The sequence below is a fragment of the Gadus macrocephalus genome, chromosome 19 (genome assembly GCF_031168955.1).
Source record: "Gadus macrocephalus chromosome 19, ASM3116895v1".
In the NCBI taxonomy this organism is placed as follows: Eukaryota; Metazoa; Chordata; class Actinopteri; order Gadiformes; family Gadidae; genus Gadus; species Gadus macrocephalus.
Genome location: NC_082400.1, coordinates 11,737,729 through 11,759,999, shown reverse-complemented (window position 1 = coordinate 11,759,999; position 22,271 = coordinate 11,737,729). Strand labels below are relative to the sequence as shown.

The 22,271-nt window shown below is 48.3% G+C and overlaps 2 protein-coding genes across 3 annotated transcripts in view; one reads left to right on the top strand and one right to left on the bottom strand.

The window, feature by feature from the left end:
• Window positions 1–22,271, top strand: part of cd36 (CD36 molecule (thrombospondin receptor)) — an 86,699-nt gene that overhangs the window by 53,986 nt on the left and 10,442 nt on the right. Inside the window, exon 2 of one of the 2 annotated variants that reach the window (XM_060038715.1) lies at window positions 21,501–21,679. In XM_060038715.1, the coding sequence (XP_059894698.1) occupies window positions 21,557–21,679 (123 nt within the window). In that variant the 5' untranslated portion in view covers window positions 21,501–21,556. Of the gene's footprint in view, window positions 1–21,217; window positions 21,680–22,271 lie in introns of those variants that run through there. The other variant, XM_060038714.1, reaches the window with a different exon arrangement.
• Window positions 6,096–19,388, bottom strand: LOC132447326 (guanine nucleotide-binding protein G(i) subunit alpha-1). Its single transcript, XM_060037936.1, has 10 exons — window positions 18,917–19,388; window positions 12,564–12,606; window positions 12,085–12,226; window positions 11,177–11,334; window positions 10,766–10,894; window positions 9,908–10,037; window positions 8,689–8,842; window positions 7,959–8,150; window positions 7,273–7,370; window positions 6,096–7,100 (listed from the first exon to the last, which is right to left on the bottom strand). The coding sequence occupies exons 1-8, from the start codon at window positions 19,032–19,034 to the stop codon at window positions 7,960–7,962; spliced, it is 1,065 nt and encodes a 354-aa protein (XP_059893919.1). The 5' UTR covers window positions 19,035–19,388; the 3' UTR covers window positions 6,096–7,100; window positions 7,273–7,370; window position 7,959.

Here is a 22,271-nt window from a genome sequence, read left to right as displayed (position 1 = left end):
GCAGAGGAAAATAATAATATTATATTATAATAATATTATATCATATTATATTATAATATAATATGATATCATATGATATGATATAACATAAAATAACATAATGTAACATAATCTAATATAAAAGAATATAACATAATTTAATCTAACATGATATAAAAAAATATAATGAATATACTGTATATATATATATATATACAGAATACAGTATACAATAGGGTTAGGGTTGGGGTTATATTAAATACACACACACTTCGTTAACGTATAGAATATCCATTATATATTAATTCATGTTTTCTTTGTAACACATGCCTATAAAATATCGTCTCCAAAAATAATTTGTCTATCCTTAAACAACAACTAACACGTTTAAACTTGTCTTTACCTAATGTTTAAGGGCAATGATTGTATAGTTTGATCTTTTATATATCCTATGTTTAATAATAACCATAAACAGACACCCAATTCTGCCTCGAGTTGGTCTAGATGAGGTGCAGTACTTTAAGACCTCGGTAGAGGGCGCCAGCGGTAAACATGTAAACAGTCAAAGGGGTCTGGTAGTAAACACTGTAAATCTCAATAATACCAATTTTTTTTTTTACTTCATAATTGTTAATCTTATAAATAAATTACAAAAAAACAACAAATGTAATTGTTCCTGGTAAATTTTGGATATTCAAAAAACAACAACATCCGTCCCAAACAATGCGCTGTCTTCCACAGAGGAAGCATCTATTAAGTTTGACTGTCTTTAATTTACCATCTGCTAGCTGTCTGTTTTTAAGGAGATGCAATGAGGAGGAGAATCACATGACCGCAGTTGCCCAGCGACGACAACAATAACAACAAACAAAGAACTACAAAATAAGAGTCCACAAAGCTCTGCAGCTCTCCATCTATTAATGTCAATCCGTGTTATGATTTAAGAATCAACACATGTACTCATATGTATGAACACTTATGTATTACCACTGTTCAAGGTAGTAGGGACAAACTGCCTCTGGACGGATCTCAAAGTTTATCTAGAGATCGATGAACTATTAACCAGGTCGCCGCAACATTGCGGTGGTCAAGTCGCGGACTACTGTTGGACCACCTTTCTGTTTTAATGTGCTGGGCAAATGGGTGGTGTGCCCACACATCCAGTCTTATCCAGTACAATCCAGTAACATCCAGTAACATCACGCCTTACTGGAAACCAACTTACTGAGGCAGAAACGAGGCACCTGCCAGAGCTCTGCTGGGCAGCTCATATGGAGAGTGAAGTCTGTCTCCCAGCACCATAGCAGACGTTGAAGAGCTAACTGCTGTTTACATAGAGAGGCTGTCTCTTTCTCTGTTCAGAAACAGAGAGTAGTGGGGTAAGAGGGAAAGAGTGTGAGAGACACAGAGGGAGAGAGCAAACAAAAACAGGAAGACAGAAAGACAGACTGATGGACGCAGAGAGGCTGCCCATCTATTGATTTCTGTGCCTTGCCATTGATCCCGCCCACCTCCACCCAACCCAACAAATACACGTCTTCCGGAATAATCCTGACTGTCCAGGAGACCTGCTTCTAAACGACCACTTACGAGGTGAAATATAGATGAGCACTCACAACCATTATCATCTCCTCATGTCCTCCAGACAAACCTATATGAGAACACACTTCCAGTCGGACTCTGTCTCTGCAGGGTGTAATCATCCAGTGGTTATTCCTCGTCAGTTCCTGTATCTCTGATGCGGCCGGAGGCCACATCACAAAGAATGGTTCAATAGTATTAAAACATCCTGGTGCCTATTGTGGCCCAACCGAGGCTCCGAGCCTGGTGCCCCCTAGGCACCAGGCTAGTGGCCTAGCCTTGGCACCAGGCTAGACACGTTTTAATAACACTGAACTTTTAAAAAAGTCAAAGACAAAGAGACCCAAAGAGTGAAACTGGGATCTTATCGTGCGAAACCGAGGAATTGGAGGGAAGAAAAAAGATCTGTTTGTCTCCCAAAAACAAGTGAGTGATTCATCCGTAGAGAGGGCCAACAGAAGCCCCCCCCCACGATGAGCTGAGTCAACGGAGGGGACCCCCCCCCCCCCCCAAAGCTGGAAGGACACGAGTCAACACTGACCAGAGCTCCACCAGCTGACCACCTCCTCTCCCAGTTAGGAGTGTGAGCATATGTCTTTATGTGTGTGTGTATTAAGCATGTGTGTATTAAGAAAATGTGTTAAGCAAAGGTCAGTCTGCAAGGTTTTCCAAAACTGTGAAGGTATCGTAAAATCAATCCAGACAAACTTTATTGGTCTTTGAGGCCGAAATATTCAGCATGTCAAATAAGTCCCAGATACCAAGAGTCAGGAATGTTCATGAAACAGGGTGTGTGTGTGTGTGTGTCTTCGTGTGTGCGTGCGTGCCAGTGTGGGCTGGCGATGGCCATGTGATGGCGGCTGGGTGTTGATCGGCTGTGGGCAGTAGGAATTCTCAGAAGGTTGGAGGAGCTCAGTGAGCAGTAATCCCACCGCGGTCACGCTGAGATCCTGGCCTGTTCTCCAGACAAAGCCATTATTCATTATTCATGCTCTCTGCTCGGTGCTGCGGGACTTTATGATGTCATATTTCAGTGGAGATCTTTCAGGAGCATCGGGCAGAATAATGTAAAGGCGCGTGTAAAGGCCAAAAGGTACTGGTTAAGATCCCCTGATGTCCCCAGCCTAACCAGTAGATCAAACCCTGCCTAACCAGCAGATCAAACCCTGCCTAATCAGTAGATCAAACCGAGTCTAACCAGTGGACCAAACCCAGTCTAACCAGTGGATCAATCCCAGTCCACAGTAGACCAAACCTACTCTCATCTAAGTTTACTGCGAGCTGCACTGCAGTCTCTCTGAATAACAACAAGATGACAATATGTGGGCTCCATTGCAACCCCACTGTCACAAATTTGAAACAGTAAAAAACATAATTAACAGATATTAGTCAATTGCGACAGACAAACCTTTGTCTTCTGTTCTAGAGCTTGGCTGCAAACTCTGAGTACGTCCACACGCACCCCTCCTCAGTCCTGACCCGGGACGGGGTCCTCAGGGGGCTGACGGCAGAGTGAGAGTCAATGCGGACATGAGAGGGGGGGGGGGGGGGGGGGGTTGGTGTACCGTGGTCCCGATGGAACAATGTCTCAACATGGGGGGTACCGGGGTTCCCAGGGGCACGGTTGTGGAACCTTGTTTCAGCTTTATGACCTTCAGTGAGTCCGCCACTCCACCTCCACCTCCCACAGACAGCCTCAGAGCCACACGGCACGACTTCTTCTGACGAACAGCCGCTCCTAAAGGTCACGGCTGGCTCATGCTTATATCACTTAGTGTTTTATACTTCAGTCTATTTCTGGCTCCACAAGCCTGGAATGGCCACTTGACATCCACTGGGTTTTCTGTTCAACGACCCTGTGATGGTCTGTTGTTGTCGAAGTCTATGTGTCCACATCCAGGCACCTAGAAACACCAGGGCTATTTATACACATCAATCCCATCCAGACAATGATGCTCTGAAGGGAGTTCTCTCTCCATCTCTCTCTTCCCCCTTCATCTATACATGTCACCCTCCGTTCTTCTCCTCTCTCTCTTTCTGTTCCCTGTTTTCTCTTGCTTTCCCTTTCTCTCAGATTCTCCGTCTCCCTTATTTTTCCTCTCTGCGTGTCTCTCTGCCTCTCTCTCTTTCTCTGTATCACTATTTCCCGACAGAGAGAGAGAGGGCGATGTGCTCTCTCTCTTCGGCTCCTCGCTGGCTGTTGCCATGGAGCCCAGACTCATGACATCACGCAGAGATGTGTGCGTGTGTGGAGATCTGAGGCCGTCTGAGCAGCCATCAGCGATCAGGGGACAGCCTGACAGCAGGCAGAGGCAACATCCGCTTCATGGATCGTAACGCACACGCACGCACTATGAATGCGAACCTAATCAAACTCCATTTGTATCTCGTACGTCCAAGGCTGTGCCAGGGTGCTGTCAGTCAAGATCCCAATCTGATCAGCCTCTTTCACACGTCAACACCTCAAACACACACACACAGGTATGCGTCACGCACACGCGCCGAGATATTAAATACACATTATAGCATAACACACACCACAGCAGGTGAGTGAGAGTTTCACAAGCTCTTCCTGTATTCCCAGGTCTGAGCCCCACAAGGGCAAACTGATCAACGAGGAAACGAACCAGGGATATATTTCATATTTAGTTTTGGAATAACAATACAACAAACTCATAACACACACCCAGTAGTATTCTTTATCACAACCTAAAGAATTTAAGTCTTTAGAGACGCGAGTCTCACAGAAGATCGTGAGTTCAAGGCAAGAGGCATGTCCTGATGTCCACGACTTGGGTCGAAAAGGACAAAAGATGACATTGTTTCCGGCACTTTCCTAACAACTCATTGAAGACGCAAAGGAGAATTCATGAGGACAAGACAACCTTCTCTCAGTGAGGAACCGAGACTGGATCAGGGTTCCAGACAGAGGAGACAAGGCCTTCTGTGGATCTACCCCCCAGGCAGAAAGAAAGAGAACCCTAAAGAGTCGAGTGGCCTTACTAACATGTGTCACAACCTTGTCCAACATATATGAGAGAGAGAGAGAGAGAGAGAGAGAGAGAGAGAGAGAGAGAGAGAGAGAGAGAGAGAGAGAGAGAGAGAGAGAGAGAGAGAGAGAGAGAGCGTATGTAAATCTCTCCCTTTTTAGAGATGTAAATACGTTTGTTTTTTTTTGATAATGGTTTTTCCACCCCCGCTGAGTGCCTCTACATGTCGCTGCAGTTTTGTGTTCATATGCAAAACATGACGTGAGCTCTGCCTGGAGAAGAATAAGAACCAAGGAAATAGTCAAATCAAGAGGCAAGCCCTTGACTCCAGAGAGGGGGGAGTACCTACGGCCACAGGGTGTTCACATGAGGAGCATCTCCATCGAGGGGGGGGGGGGGGGGGGGGGGTCAGAACGCTATAACAATATACTCCTCTCTTTCCTCCTCCTGTTCTGTAAGCTGACTCTGCATATGGGCTGGTTGACTGTTCATATGGATGTGGGGATTCACATGACTGTGTTACGTCCCAAAGGCATTTAAACCACTGAAGCTACACCGTAACACCAACGTACTGATGTGTTCATCAGTGCTCCTACCTGAACTGCCTCCAAAGCGGTGCTCGTGAAACGGTCGCCTAACCAAAGGTTAATATAATTTCAATACATTTAAATAGTAGCCACTGGGGAGCCACACTGCAAAGGACAGGGCGGTGGTGAACTAACATCCATCTGTAGAATAGAACCAACATCCTCCTGGACAATAGAACCAACATCCACCTGGGGAAGATAACCAACATCCACTTGGGGAAGATAACCAACATCCACCTGGGGAAGATAACCAACATCCACTTGGGGAAGATAACCAACATCCACCTGGGGAAGATAACCAACATCCACCTGGGGAAGATAAGCAACCTCCTCCTGGAGAATAGAACCAACATCCACCTGGAGAATAGAACCAACATCCACCTGTAGAATAGAACCAACATCCTCCTGTAGAATAGAACCAACATCCACCTGTAAAATAGAACTAACATCCACCTGTAGAATAGAACCAACATCCACCTGTAGAATAGAACCAACATCCACCTGTAGAATAGAACCAACATCCACTTGGGGAAGATAACCCAACATCCACCTGGGGAAGATAACCAACCTCCTCCAACATCCACCCGGAGAATAGAACCAACATCCACCCGGAGAATAGAACCAACATCCACCTGTAGAATAGAATCAACAACCACCTGGAGAATAGAACCAACATCCACCTGTAGAATAGAACCAACATCCACCTGTAGAATAGAACCAACATCCACCTGTAGAATAGAACCAACATCCACCTGTAGAATAGAACCAACATCCACCTGTAGAATAGAATAGGGGACTGGACGGTAGAGGAGACATGCGTTGGTTCTTTGCATATTTCCAGGACGTGTTTGCGTCCTACGCACTCAATTCCGGCCGGGCAGGGAGATATTTAGCTAAAGACTTTAAAGACAGGAAACATTCAGTCGTTAAGGTAAAAGGACTTGACAACAAACGCGTGTCGTTTGTAAATGTTTTTTTATTAGCAAAATAAGGGAGATGGTCTTACAAATAGTCTGTCAGCGATGGAGACACGCTTTGACAAAACGGCAGTTTGTTGATCGGGACAATCTTTTTTTTCCTGGAATCGTATTTGCACGATGTAAAATGTCCCATGTGAATGACTGTGGTGAGGATACTCTACGTTTTCATCTTTACAGAGGGTCAGTCCTGTTCTCACCTCTGCTTCTCCACTTTAAACACAGGCACAGGCTGACCCTGAAGGTCAAGAGTCAAAACCATCGTCAATGAAAAACGGGAGAGGAAATGGATGTATTCTGCACCGTTAAATCAACAATATAGTAATAAGGAATACTGAAAACACCCGACATGCAACGATAATGATAAGACGTTTCCCACGTGGGACTTCCTGTAGTTATGGCAGATGTTTGTCACCATAGCAACCCCTGTATCTTAAGGTAGCCCCTCCCCCTCTGGTGACACAACAGAGACAGCAGCTACACACATTTATTCTTAACATTTTAAAAACTTGTTTTTGATGTCGGGGACATTTCAGCAGGCAAAGAACAAGCATGTGGACTGAGACCCAGTAGAACCCAGCACCAGGACAGGTGTGGACTGAGACCCAGTAGAAACCAGGACCACTGAGACCCAGTAGAACCAGGACCACTGGGAACCAGGAGACACCAAGACCAGGCCCAACAGGTCTACCCCACATTAAGCGAGTTTCCAGAGGGGAGCTGTTAAACGCGAGCTCCGTACTTTTACAAACAATTGAAACAAACGGAGAAGAAGACATTTGTGAAGCTGCGTTGTTTTTTTAGTTTTTTTTACAATGATACAAACATCGGTACACAAACTTCTTAACATTAGTTCAAAATGTTGCCGCAAAAAAAAAAATTACAAACCAACAAAAGATAAATAAAAAGCAGTTAAAAGTGGCGTATAGTATACAGCACTGGTCAGGGACATCACCCTCCGTCCTCCTCCATCACTCTCCATCACCCTCCATCACTCTCCATCACCCTCCATCACTCTCCATCACCCTCCATCACTCTCCATCACCCTCCATCACCCTCCATCACCCTCCATCACCCTCCATCCTCCTCCTCCTCCTCCATCCTCCTCCTCCTCCATCCTCCTCCTCCTCCATCCTCCTCCTCCTCCTCCTCCATCACCCTCCTCCTCCTCCTCCTCCTCCTCCTCCTCCATCACCCTCCTCCTCCTCCTCCAGCATCCTCCTTCACCCTCCACTCCACGGTGGACTTTACACCGGCTGAGGACACAAGCAGACAGAGAGGGTTAGCTAGTCGGGCTAACCCTGGCGGACAAATCAGTTTAGGTTAGTCACAATAACCCTCTCTAACTCAAGCTAACCCCCACTCTAACCCTTTGAGTAAGGGTTCGTCACACTAACCCCCACTAACTCCCACTCTAACCCTTTGAGTAAGGGTTAGTCACACTAACCCCCTGTAACTCACACTAACCCCCATTCTAACCCTTTGAGTAAGGGTTAGTCACAATAACCCCCACTAACTCACACTAACCCCCACTCTAACCCTTTGAGTAAGGGTTAGTCACACTAACCCCTACTCTAACCCTTTGAGTCAGGGTTAAACACTAACCCTCACACTATAGAGTTAGGGTTAGTCATTCACCTCAGAAGAGGCGGCAGTCCTTGAGTTTAGATTAGTGTTATAGAGTTAGGGTTAGTCACACTAACCCTAACCCTAAACCTAAAGTTAGGGTTAGTCTCTCACCTTAGAAGAGGCGGCAGTCCTTGAGTTTAGTTTAGTATTATAGAGTTAGGGTTAGTCACACTAACCCTAAATCTAACCCTACAGAATGAGGGTTAGCCACTTACCTCAGAAGAGGCCACAGTCCTTGAGGTTGTTCTTGATGATGACGTCGGTGACAGCGTCAAACACAAACTGGACGTTCTTGGTGTCGGTGGCGCAGGTGAAGTGGGTGTAGATCTCCTTTGTGTCCTTCCTCTTGTTCAGGTCCTCGAACTGACACTGGATGTAGGCCGCCGCCTCCTCGTACGTGTTGGAGCCTGTTCCCACGACGACCGCATGACAAACAGAAAAACAGGAAGTTAGACGACAGGAAGTGTGTGTGGTGAGCAATCTGGAGACAGTAATGTGGTGAAGTGTGAACCGGTTTACATATGAACTTGTATGAACGAAACAATAATCCCAAGCCAAACCGAAGTGTTTATCCATTTACATCAACATATCAAGCTTTGATCTTAACCATCTCAACTCAACTCGGTCGCCAATTTGAATAGACCAGGTGAAACTCCCACTTCCCCTAAACACACCACCAGCTCGCTAGCTTCAGCGGCAGGTCGGCTGGCCTCTCGGAGACTCGGGAGCACTCTGAGTTCATTTCTTCTTTTGGTCAGGGCATTTGATTTATGGTTAGCCGCCAGGGTGTCAGGAGAACGCAAACAATATGATAAAACATAGCCTGCCGACGGTAGCTTCAAGAGTTCAAGCTGAAAGAAGACAGAACTGTGCGATGTTCCGCCTGGTTAAGTTAACTGGTCAGTTCATCTCAGGAACCATTGGAGCCGCTGCAGCCTTGCTCACCGGCGTATTCTGGGTAGCAGATTGTGAGGGGGCTCCTCCTGATCTTCTCCTCAAACAGGTCCTTCTTGTTGAGGAACAGGATGATGGAGGTGTCCGTGAACCACTTGTTGTTGCAGATGGAGTCAAACAGCTTCATGCTCTCGTGCATCCGGTTCTGGAGACGAGGTCCAGAGAACACGCATCTCACTTAAGGCACTCGGACCATTATACCATTATAAATATACACTTAGACCTTTATACCATTATATATTAGACATTTATATACATACAATAAGACCTTTATACCATTATATAAATATACAATAAGACCATTAAACTATGTCATTTGCATCCTTTTAGACTCAAAGATGACTTAAGATATAGATTTAAAATAAATAAGTAATGTTGCTAGATGGTCTAGGAACTAGGGTCTAGGGCATAGGGACTAGTGTCTAGGGCCTAGTGTCTAGGGCCTAGTGTCTAGGGCCTAGTGTCTAGGGACTAGGGTCTAGTCTAGGGTCTAGGGCCTAGTGTCTAGGGCCTAGTGTCTAGGGCCTAGTGTCTAGGGCCTAGTGTCTAGGATCTAGGGACTAGGGTCTAGGGCCTAGGGACTAGGGACTGGGGACAAGGGTGTAGTCTAGGGACTAGGGACTGGGGACAAGGGTGGAGTCTAGGGTCTAGGGAGAAGGGACTAGGGTCTAGGGCCTAGTGTCTAGGGCCTAGTGTCTAGGGACTAGGGTCTAGTCTAGGGTCTAAGGCCTAGTGTCTAGGTCCTAGTGTCTAGGATCTAGGGACTAGGGTCTAGGGCCTAGTGTCTAGGGCCTAGTTTCTAGGGACTAGGATCTAGGGACTAGGGTCTAGGGACTAGGGACTGGGGACAAGGGTGTAGTCTAGGGTCTAGGGAGGAGGGACTAGGGTCTAGGGAGGAGAGTCTAGGGACTAGGAAGGAGGGTCTAGGGACTAGGAAGGAGGGTCTAGGGACTAGGGTCTATGAAGTAGGGACTAGGGTCTAGGGTCCAGGGTGGAGGTTCTAGGGACTAGGGTCTAGGGAGGAGGGCCTAGGGTGTAGGGACTAGGGTCTAGGGAGTTCACCTCCAGCTGAAGGCTGCTGGATCGTACCCGATGCCGGCCCCCCCCAGCCCTACCTGCTCCATAGTGGCAACGTGTCTGAATCCAAACCAGCAGCCCTTGATTCACACATTCAGACTTCCAACCAAACGAGGACCCAGAAGCCCCTCACCATCTCCTCGTCCTCCGCCAGCACCAGGTCGTAGTCGCTGAGCGCCACGCAGAAGATGATGGCGGTCACGCCCTCGAAGCAGTGGATCCACTTCTTCCGCTCCGACCGCTGCCCGCCCACGTCAAACATCCTGGCGGGGGGGGCAAGACAACGCAAGGATGAGAACCCTAGGTGATGTGCACATATCTATCCAACCCTTTAGATAAGGTACTATAAGATCCATGATAAGAGCTATAGCGTCATGGGGGGGATGGACTCTTTTACAGGTGGACCATTTGTGCTTATTTTCATGCAGGCTGTCATACTGTTTAGATAATTGTACACTTTTGCATAATATTGTATTTGGACGTCGTAGTTAAGGCGGGCAAGCGTGTGTTGCTTAAGCTGTTAAGTGCTGTGGGAAACCCAGGAGCGGTTCTAGTTGCCAGCTAGTAGCTATCTTGTAGTATCCTCAACCCAACCTGCAGAGACACGTTCCAAACACATATCCGATCAGAGTATGTAGTCAACGTAAAAGACATGAGATCAGCACAGAATCTGCCCAACGTCTCTGATGCTCCGTCAGCGAGACGAGACAGAGGAAGCTGTCTCGACACGTTTCTGCTGCTAAACTGGTTGCGAGCAGATTCTCAAACACCAGCCACCCGGAGCATGTGGCGAAATGTTCTCGTAAGTGACGCAGTGAACCAAAAGTCAGAGAAAACATTTGGGTTCTAATGCAGATTCTGCCAGAAGGAAACCCAATCAATCAACTGTCACTGTGGGTATGAATGATGACATGCGGTGTACTCCTCCCTCCTGGTGTCACAACAGGAAGGAAAACAAACAATCGCTCTGTAAAGAGGAAGTGAAGAGTACTTGAAGTGCAGGTCCTTGAAGGTGAAGTGGGTCTCTACGATGCCCGTGGTCTTCACTCGGGTCCTCAGTACGTCCTGCTGGGTAGGGATGTAGGTGGCCTGAGATATCCTGTCCAGATCGTTCAGATAGCTGAGAGAAAAGAACAACAAATAAACAAACAAACAACATTATGAAGAATATTGGGACATAATGAAGAATATTGGGAACACTATGAACTATGAGAAAACATTGCGAAGAATATTTCAGCAATATTGAACAGAGAAGCCATAAAAATTCCCTGAATCTTAAAAACGTGCGCGTGTGTCCTTGTGCGTGTGTCCCGGTGTGTGTGTGTGTGCCTCTCTGTGTGTGCGTGTGTGTCCCTTTGTCCCTGTGTGTGCGCGTGTGTTTGCGCGTGTGTGCGTGTCTCACTAGGCGGCGGAGTCGTTGAGCTGGTACTCCCGGGAGCGGCCGAAGCACGCTGTGACGCCGCCGTCCTTCCAGAGCCTCTTCATCACGCCGGCCAGCTCCGGCGTCATGAAGCCCTCCTCCGCCGAGCCGGCCAGGACGAAGAGCTGCCGCGCATCGTCCTGAGGGGGAGGGGGGGGGGAGGGAGGAGGAGGAGGAGGAGGGAGACGAGGAGCAAGGAGAAGAGGAGGAGGGAGGAGTGGCAAAGGGGGAGGCGGAGAGAGGGAGGAGACAGGGAGGAGGAGACAGGGAGGGTAGACAGGGAGGAGGAGACAGGGAGGGTAGACAGGGAGGAGACAGGAGACAGGAGACAGGGAGGAGGAGAGGATGGATGGGAGGGGGGAGGAAAGAATAAAGAAGAGCGGATGGATGAAGGAAGGGGACAGGAAGGAAGAGGAAACAGGAAGTAAGGAGACCGGGAGAGGGTTATGGTCAGCACAGGGAATCATCTCCAACCAAACCCTGTTACTAAGGCGCCTCGAATCCAATACATGAACTACACCCCCTATAGATGAGACCTAAACCAGAGGGGTTACATTGGGCTTTTTGTTCACTGCCATCACCATGGCCACAGGAGAATCGCCAGCATTAGCCTCGGCAGTAGCTGGCCATCAGCCAAATGCCAGGCCAGCATTACGCTAGGCTAAGTTACGCTAAGGCCAAATCAATGGTCATCGCAGAGTGGTTGGCATTTCATCTTTGTACAACAGTACTCGCATGGTGAAACACTACACCAGTACTCTCGTTACCATGGTGAAACACTACACCTTTACTCAGGTTGCCATGGTGAAACACCACCTGTACTCAGGTTGCCGTTGTGAAACACTACACCTGTACTCAGGTTGCCATGGTGAAACACCACCTGTACTCACAGCTCTGATGGAGTCTCCGAAGTCGATCTTCAGGCGGCCCATGGCTCTGATGATGGCGATGATGGACTGGATGGTGTTGCTGTAGACCACCGCCTTGTACTGCTTACACTCCTCTTCTGAGTAGCCCGCCTCGTGGATGATCCTTCACATGGTCAGGGGTCAGGGTCAGGGGTCAGGTTTAGGGTCAGGTTTAGGGAGCGTCAGCCACACACCACTTTATTTATCTTTAAACGGACTGATGGATATTTGTGATCAAAGGAACAACCGTACAACCATACTAAACATTCACCAGTAAAACATTAAACCCCTCATCCCAGTGAAACACTGGAAGAATCCCAGAGCCCTCGGAGCTGCCATGGAGGTTTCTCTGAATATTCTCCGCAGGCTGCGTCTACCAGCCTGGCTAATGAGCCACCAAGAGGGGCTCAGTGGCCTGGGTGGTGAGGGACGGAGCAGATGCAGCAGGGGTGTGAACTCACTTCATCTGCTTCACGATGGTACTCTTCCCTGATTCGCCGGCCCCTGGGGAGGGAGGGGGAGAGATGGAGGGTTAGGAGACAGAAGACATCCAAGCACCAGGAGGTCGTGTTACTTATTGAAGTAAAAACACAGGGTTAGGGTTAGTTTTCATTTGGGTGAATGTTGATGCATTCTTAGTGGCTATAACCATCAACTGGGGACCCCACAGTAACCAGTGGGGTTGTATCAACTGGGAGGCTTCCACCCACCCTACAACAGGTGGAGTGGAGCTATGGCCTCCACCTTCAACTGGCTCATCAAATAACTGAATGAGCACAAAGTCGTACCATGTGAACCCGACCTGCTGAACCAAACAAAAGGCGGAGGCTGATATGTGACCCCACAGCCCCCACCCGTGGAACCAGGTTGTTCCTGCTGATAGCACTCTGGCTAGCCGCGGCGGCGGGCCTTGTGTCCGCCGCTAAGAATACTGTTAGCTGCTGGCTCACGTCGACTGACAGGGTGATACCACGACAACGGGGAGAGAGAGCGAGAACGAGAGAGAGCGGGACGGGGACGGGGACGGGGGGGGGTTAATGGGCCCACGGTGGGAACGCCTTGTGCCTGACAACCGGCGAGTGTGCCGTTGGAAACATCTCGCCGCCATGGCAACGGGCTCCGTTTAAACTCGGAGGAGGTGGAGCGAGACCTGCGCCACCGAGGATGGCGTGCGATAGAGCAGAGCCAGCTCATAAATTTAGGATGGGTTTATGCATTATGGGTAATGAGCGGGATACCCAAGACCCACCTGCTCCTAGATAACACTAAAAACGTATTCACTGGAGTGACGTTGGATTTCACACATGGGAGCCTGACACTGATTCACTGCTCTCATCATGCCGTACCCTGCCAGCCGCTCTGCAGAGCACAGCAAGTCAGAACGAAGATTGATGTGCGGGCTGATGTCATGATGTCCGACAGACAGGCTAGGCTCCTCGTCCACAGCCTCGCTCTGGACCTCCAGAACACATGAGAACCAGGAAGGAGCAGGTTCTCATGTGGGGCTTGTAGGCCCAACCTACAAGCCCCGCTGGGTGTGGTGGATGTGGATCTGTGGGGCAGATCCACTTCCTGGTGCCTCCATGTGTTGAAAGGCCAACCTCCCTGGTCCAGAGAGGAGCAGTAGGGAGAGCGATCATCAGAAGAGCGTTCATCAGAAGAGCGTTCAACAGAAGAGCGTTCAACAGAAGAGCGTTCAACCAAGACACAGAAGAACGAGGCAAGCGCGGAATTTTGCAAAGAGCACCGGATGCGGTGGAATTCGTTTGACTCCCGTCTCCCAGAAGCCCCGTCCCCCTGACACCTTCAGCGGCAACCGGCTCAAAGCCCTGAGGACACATTACTTTAATTATGGGTCTCAGATCGGGCCCTCGGGGCTCCCAGCAGGGTGGAGGTGAGGATGCTACGCTGGCAGGTTCCCGAGCTGGGAGCCCGTTGTGCCACCAAGGACATCTCCCCAGGAGGCCGGGGGGAAGCTACAAGTCAGCGGAGGGATCGCACTGGGGAGCAGAGCTGCAGGCGCTGGGTCTCCCCTCTGATCCGACAGAAACAGCCCCCTCCGGTACATTCAACTGCTCAACACAAAGTGGCTCACAATGCTCACAAGAACACCACGTGGTGACACCCTCCCCCACGGTTTTGCCCCCCCCCCCCCCTCCAACCCTGTCTTCCAAATGCAAACCCTGTTAACTGAAGAAACAATAATTAATGCCAAGGACATCTGCAGCAGAGGCATGGTGAAACCGACTTATGCGGCGAATGAGCTTCAAAGTAACCCCAACCCTGAAGATAGAGTCCTCATAGGAGAAACCAGGAGATAGAAAACAGGTCAAAGTCTTTCAATCAAAAGAGGAACAGAAAGGAAAGGAGTTTGCAGAGCTGGTGGACAGCGAGGTATGTGTTCACTAGTGTGACCAGATCGGCCCACCATCCACTGACCTCATGGAGGCGTGGCCTGGGGAGTCCCAGAGCGCATCGAGGAACCAGGCCTGTTCCTGATTGGACACATCTGGTCACATGTGTAGAACCACGGACAGGACTGAGGTTCTTCGTGTTGGGGGAGACGGGGACAGGATCCTGTTTCACGCCAACTACTTTGATCCAACCACCTAACTCCACCTTCAACACCATCAGAACCTGCACCCATATATCCACCTTCAGCACCACTGGAACCTACACCCATATCTCACCCTTCAACACCACCTGAACCTAAAACCACGAGATGCTTTCAGTTCCTGGTGGTGATGGAAACTATGCTGAAGAATGTCCGGCCCTACCTCTCAGATTCTTCTCACAGGAGATGAAAAACGAACGACTTCCTCACCAGATGACATCACGTTTCTCTACTTCTCTCCAGAAACTTGTGGCTAGATGGGGAAGTTAAGCACTCAAATATGACAGAATATAGTCTGGTTATATTGGGGCATAAAAACTGATTTATTAAGGGTTGCAAACTCGTCCAGTGTGAAAAAGAGAGCTACCCAAAGACAAAACTATAAAAGGATTATGAGACAATGAATCCCTGTTTAGTGTCTTCTACCGAACTCTATTTATAGTTACACACAAGGCTGCAAACACTCCTATTATATGGGAGAGAATCTGCCAGCAGACGTATTTAAATACATTATTGTATTTTATGAGTTCATATTATGTTATGAGCCACCATGTGCGGTAGCTCAAGTTTGCTAAGCTACCTAGCTCCATACCATCTGCAGAATAACATCTCAGAACAGTTGTGTAGAGCCATGGAGAGCTTGTTGAGGTTCTGCACTTTACAGCCCCTCCCACAAGCTGAATGCTTTGATCGTTCTCAGCCACACTCGTACGTTGCCGTCTCGGATGTCTGCTGATCTACTAAAATGTATGTGCCATAGTTTCCAACTCACAAATGTAAACCCTTCACCCACCCCACTCTCTTCCTCCATCAGGCCTCTTCCACTTGGTGAATGGTGGACCATTAACTCATGCCCACTGTCTTCTCCATCCTCGTTGATTCCCGGTTCCCCTCCAGAGAGATGAGCAACAAGCAGCTCTTCAGGGACTAGAATTTATCTGCCAACCAACCGATCGATAGATATTAGTCTGTTCCTGGCCGCGGTGGTGTAGAGTAAGATGTCTTTGCATTCACAGAATCAATTGAAACGCAAGGAAACTGACTTTGTTTCAAAGTTCCTGTCAGCGTCTTAATGGTTACATAAGAGCGACGCCAAAGTGGGTCACGGGAAAACCTCAATGAAAGGCAATTAAGTGACAAAAACGAGGTGAGCACAGAAAGGCTGGGAAGAGGTCAGAGGATGTGATTAAAACCTATTTTTTGTGCTCAGTCAGAAGTCAACTTTAGAAGGAATAATTAGACCGGAGGAGATTACCTCTATTTCTGCACTACGATATGAATAGTAAGTAATTACGGCAGGGAGATAAAAGAGAAGATTGGGGCCAAGATGACGAACACGGCGCAGGCGTGAAACACGGTTCTCCTCACTGACGGTTCTCCTAAGGAATGGTTCTCCTGGGAGGTACGCGCTCCTTCTGAAGGGTCCTTCAGGTGGACGCAGTCCTTCTGGTGGAACACAGCCCTTCTGGAGGGTCCTTCTGCGTGCTCGTCAGCTCTACTCAGAGAGATCTTCTGCGTGAGGTCCTCAGCTCTCCCCCCAGAGGTAACGAGGGGAGGAGCGTGTTGGAGCAGGTCTACACGGGAACCAGTTCACTCTTAATGATTCCAATCAATTCTCAGGCCACTGGAGGACTAAGGGTCCGCCTTGCACAAGCCACACTAGGCTTGGTGTAGATCCACAAGATTGTCGCCGATCCAAAATGGATGCCAATAAAACCAACCAAACCACCCCAGGCTCTTCCAGCAGATGCAACAAATGCCCTGGAATCTGACATGCACATCTGTTGAGGTCATGACCCCGCTACGACCTTATCAAACCCAACTCACCAACTAACCACACATAAGGCACATTTTCTAGCAAACACTTAAGCATTCAAAGTTGACGATATATGGAATCAACCGCCAATAATAAGCTGAATCCACTCCAAAGATCCAGAGCGATGCTCATTTATTCTCACGGTAAACCAAACAACAACAAACCACCCTGGTCTCCAATTCACTGATGTCAAGCTTTTCAATTTTTAATGCATTGCTCACTAGCACGCTGCTCGTGTTACAGTTTCCTTTCTCCCTCTCTACCTGGGTGACTCAACAACTATCTGAAGAAGGTTTTCCACTCGGGGTGTTCCACAAGATAGCATGGAGGCAGAGTAAAGTGTGTATAAGATGATGTCCTTTTTATATTTGAAAAAGATATATGTCAACTGATTGCAATAATAGAAAATCCCAGAGGCTTATCCCAGAGGCGATTACGTTCATAACCAGGCTACCACCTAGAACCGTCCCTCAGGTAACACCAGGTTAGGTTATCACCTGCAGCAGAGTTGACACTATTCGGGGTCACTTGTTGAAACTATCTTGGATTTGACTGCTGTTGTTGCAATTTTGTGTCCATGTTTGTTATTGGGGCCAAACTAAGACTCGCTGGAAGAAAAGTGTCACTCTGGGATCTCACTTCTGCAGGATCTTTCCCTATTGTCGTTTCAATCTCAAGCCTCCTCAGCCGGTTATTTCAGAGAACACTGAGCTACGCTTTCTGCATGAAACAAGCTCCAGCTCCAGCTCTCACTCACGTTTCCAACGGTCTCAGAAACTCTACTCTCTGTGTGCGGTTGGAAACAACGACAAACAAAGCGTGATCAAGCAGAAGGTAAGAAAGTGAAACTCCAGACCAAGCCTTCAGAGGACATGGACGGGTGCTACGCGGCCCAAAAGATTACATTACAATACAGAATACTGCTGCAGTGTTCTGCTCAGTATGGGACCCCTGTCGGAAATGTGGTCTTTAGAACCAAGTTATTCAAATGAGGGTCAAGTGTTGATAGCTTTCCTTTCAACGGCCAAATGTTGGCCATTGTTTAGTCAAAACAAACCCAGCCTATTTGTGTGAGGAAGCTCAGCTGGTTCCTCCAACACCAACCGCCTGCTAGAAGGAACTTGACACAACTTGCTGGATTTAAAAAAAGCAAAAAACAAGCCCAGTCTGGTGTGTAAACCCTGGAATGTGTTGATGTACCTGCAGCTCACCGGGGATCGGTTTGGCATTTCAGAATTCAGACAAACAATCAAACAACATAATGACAGAACTATGGATCAGTTTGAACAGAGCAGGCTGTCGGACACCAGGCCTCCTGTTCAAAGCGTCGTGGGGTCTAGATAGTTTGTCCTACTGCTGACCCACATAGCTTGTGTGCATGTCAATATTTCCCACGCTGGCTACCCTCTGGGGGAAAAGTTTGTCCACCGACAATCAGCACGGCGACTATTTACAATGTCAAGAAGCAGCCTGGGTTAGGAAATAAAATGGTGCTGAAATACGCAAGAAAAAATTAAGTAACTCTCAATCCTCCATGAGTCAGAACTACCATACGATGTAACATGTGTTGTTGAGTAACCGAAATAGAAGTCCAGAGTCAAGCTGCTGGGATTGTGTGACTGCATTAACACTTAAAACAATATGAGACTTTATACATGAGAGTAACTTTCTGACTGAGCTGGTGGGCGGCCTGGCTGCTCAGCCTTCAGGTCTTCATGGACCACAGATATTTGGCTGCACTGCACTAAAGCCACGAGGAATTGTGCCTTTGTTGGAGGACTTAGTCCATGACAATAGTCCTCACATATGCTTTGGTTGCCGGGACCAAAAGCCTCTTCTTTGTTTATGAGTTGGGTGTTTGGCCCGGGGCCGGTGTCAACGTTACGCCCCTCACACCACCACCACACACTGAGGCCCGAGGCTGGAAACCGAACGCAGGGCAGAACCCCCGGACTTACCGGCAGCCAGGCAACAGAAATAGCAGAGAATGTTGTAACGAATTGTGAATTCAGAACGGTTGGCTAATCAAGGTTCTACTGTCTGTCTGTCTGTCTGTCTGTCAGGACTTCAGGAACACAAGAGGAATATGGATTTCACACAACCAGAATTACCAGAACGTCTTCTTCTCTCCACCTCCCTGCTTAGCCCAAACATGTAGTGAATACCACAACCATCAAGTTGGTCACATCTCCTCCTCTCCTTCCCTCAGCCCTATATCTCCTCCACTCCTCTCCTCGTCTCCTTCCCTCAGCCCTGTTGTCTCCTCTCTTCGTCTCCTTCCCTGAGCCTCCTCCTCTCCTTCCCTCAGCCTCCTCCACCTCTCCTTGTCTCCTTCCCTCAGCCTGTCTCCTCCTCTCCTCAATCCTTCTCTCCTCCTCTCTTACCGAGCAGTAGCAGCTTGACCTCCCGCGCCGCCTTCTCTCCGTCGTCCCGAAGGTTCCTGTCGATCATCTTGCTCCGCTCCACGGCTGCCTTGTCCTCGGTGCTCAGCGTGCAGCCCATCGCCGCGTCCTCTGAGAGCCGATGCAGGAGTAGAAGGTAGAAGAGACGCTACGTCCACAGTTCCCTCATCCAACGAGCGGCTTCCCGGAGACCCCCAACACACACACAAACACGCACACACACTAACACACCCACACACGCGCAAGCCCTATGCGTCCGGTCTCGGCGGGGAACGAGCTCCGTCTCGATGTGAAGAGATCTAGTTCCGTGTTTCTTCTGCTGCGGATCCGTCCTCCAGTCGGCGGTTCTCCTCCAGATGTTCCCAGAGCGGCTCCCTCCTCTGTCTCTGCTCTGTCTCCGCTCCGCCGCGTGTCCGCCTCTACCCGCTGCTCCGCGAGTCTGAGTGGCTGATTACCCCCACCCTGCTCTACCCCCACCCTGCAGCCTGCACTACCCTCAGTCAGTGGTAGGAGGAGCTGTGTTACCTCCAACCGGCATTACCCTCAGTGAGCGGTAGGGAGAGCTGTTACCTCCACACTGCATTACCCTCAGTGAGCGGTAGGGAGCATAGAAGGGAGAGCTGTTACCTCCACACTGCATTACCCTCAGTGAGCGGTAGGTAGAGCTGTTACCTCCACCCTGCACTACCCTCATTGAGCGTTAGGTTGAGCTGTGTTACCTGTGTATCGGCTGTAAGCTTCAGAGTAAAAGCCCCCTCCTTTACTTTGGTAACCAAGAGATGACCGATCCCTTCGTCTAATAATTTGATCGATTTATTTAACAGGCAACTTTCTTAAAAATTTTAATAGATGCATTTTTTTTAATTTTAATAGATATTTAGAGATATTTTCCCTGTTTACTCTCCAGACTTACGATATTGTTCGCTTTGTTTGAGGGGATCTATAATTTGTTATAGGTAATTAAAGGCACCCAGTGCCACTTTCTAGGCTTAAAAATAAACATTCAATTTCTAGTCTTTTTTACACGTAGTAAGTTTCAATAACTCCATACCATTACATACCGACATTTAAGCAGCAAAGATGAGACGTCGTTGTGTGGTGAGAACTGATACAAAATCGATAACAACAACAATGCCGCCATTTTCTTTATTTTTTGTAACCTACAATAAATAAAGCAGGCTTCCAGTCAATGGAAAAATGGCTTCTCCCCACCGGCGATTGTTGTTGTTTACGATTTTCTATCAGTTCTCACCACACAACGACGTCTCATCTTTGCTCCTTGAATGTCGATATGTAATGGAATGGAGTTATTGAAACTTACTACGTGTAAAAAAGACTAGAAATTGAATGTTTATTTTTCATTGAATGTTTACATAAAGTTGCACTGGGTGCCTACCTAATATTAGGTATATAATATAAACAATAATATAAGTATTGCTGATGTTTCCACGTCAGACTGATGTTTTGTGATCAATAAGCTTCTATAAACAGTCCTAATGATGAGTAATTATATATGTTATTAATAAATTCAAGTCAAATGAGCTCTGAAACAACATGGAAATGAGGAGGAGGAGGAGATCATGGAGCACCTCCACCTGGCTAACCTCCACCTAGCTAACCACCACCTAGCTAACCACCACCTTCCTAACCTCCACCTGGCTAACCACAACCTGTGTGCGTGTGTGCTGTGTTTGTGTGTGTGTGAGTGTAAAGCTCACCAGCATTTAAGTAATATGATATAATATGATTATATATCAAGATAAGGCTAAATTCAACTTAACAAGCCATCAACCTCATAACTCTTGAAAGATAACGTTTGTGTTGGCAGTGGAGAGCCAATATGAAGGAGAGTACTTAAAGTACCTCCTGTCTCAGAGGGTCTGAGCAGAAGAGAAAACAAACCAACATGAAAGAATAGACAACCGACAAATTCACAGTCCCACTGAATTAGCTTAGAATAAACTGCTAAATCCCCCTAATGTACCAGAGAAACAAAGCAAACATGAACAACATCGACAGCAGGGACGAGAGAAAGGGGAACGTCATTTGAACGTCATTTGAACATGATCAACACTCTTAGGGGTTTACAGCCCATAATACTCCCGCTGCGCTGATGACCAGAATAAGAGGAAGACCTCCTTTGAAACAAGTTCATGGATCATCTATGATGTAAACAAGCTGAACATGACTTGCTGATTCCTGTTATCCCCGTTGAGATAGCTGATATCTCCTGACCTTCAGACCAACCTGTCAGTATTAAAATAAGCTGATCCTACAAGCTGGCCCAGAAGGTGTCTGCACATTTACCTGGATACACCATTCTCACACACCACACACACACACACACACTCATGCTGCAGCTGCCAGACACACACACCCACACACTCACATAGTATAAACACACACACACGCATACACTTGCACACAACACAAGCAAAACACACAAGAGACACAGAGAGAGAGGAGGGGGAGGACAAACAGCCAGAAGGACGACAGACGGACGGACGGAGAAGACAGAAGAGAGAGAGAGAGAGAGAGAGAGAGAGAGAGAGAGAGAGAGAGGGAGAAAGAGATAGAGATAGAGTGAGAGAGGGAGTCACACGCTGACACACATCCTCAGCCATGGGCTGCTGTAACCGGAGGTGCGGGCTGCTGGCCGGAGCCGTGTTCGGGGCGGCGCTCGCCATCCTGGGGGGCATCCTGATTCCGGTGGGCGACCAGATCATCCAGAGCACGGTGGAGAAGGTAAGAGAGGGAGGGTGAGAGACAAAGGGTAGGAGAGAGAGAGGGTGAGAGACATAGGGAGAGAGGGAGAGGGTGAGAGACACAGGGTGAGAGACATAGGGAGAGAGAGGGAGAGAGGGTGAGGGAGTGACAGAGGGATCAAGGTGATGCAGCAGAATTGGATACAGAGGCTGTGATTTTCTCTGTTGGGGGGGGGGGGGAAAGAACTCTTAAACACAGCGAACTGTATAAAAAGAGAGTCGCCGCGATGTTAGTTTGTAGAAGAAGAAAGCAGGCAGGTTTGTTCTCCCCGGCGACGAGACATGAGGCTGGGGAGCGGCGAGGAGCGACGCTCCCCGGGTGTTTTGTTCGTTTTCTCGAGGATGTTTCTGCGCTTCTTCACCGCTCCTCGACCGAATCCAGAGCCTTCATGTGTCATCAGAGGGCGGGGGGCGGGCCTGCTGGCAGCACGCTGAGCTCAGTTAAAAATAGACGTCTGTGTGTGTGTGTGTGTGTGTGTGTGTGTGTGTGTGTGTGTGTGTGTGTGTGTGTGTGTGTGTGTGTGTGTGTGTGTGTGTGTGTGTGTGTGTGTGCGTGCGTGCGTGCGTGCGTG

Bases quoted from the DNA above. Each gene is read 5' to 3' on its own strand.
- LOC132447326 (XM_060037936.1), bottom strand. From the start codon at position 19,034: ATGGGCTGCACGCTGAGCACCGAGGACAAGGCAGCCGTGGAGCGGAGC. The intron at 12,607-18,916 runs GTAAGAGAGGAG...CTCCCTCCCCAG, and splicing joins GGTCAAGCTGCTACTGCTCG to GGGCCGGCGAATCAGGGAAG. The intron at 8,151-8,688 runs GTGAGCAAGGCT...TCGTGGGAACAG, and splicing joins CTGCTACCCAGAATACGCCG to GCTCCAACACGTACGAGGAG.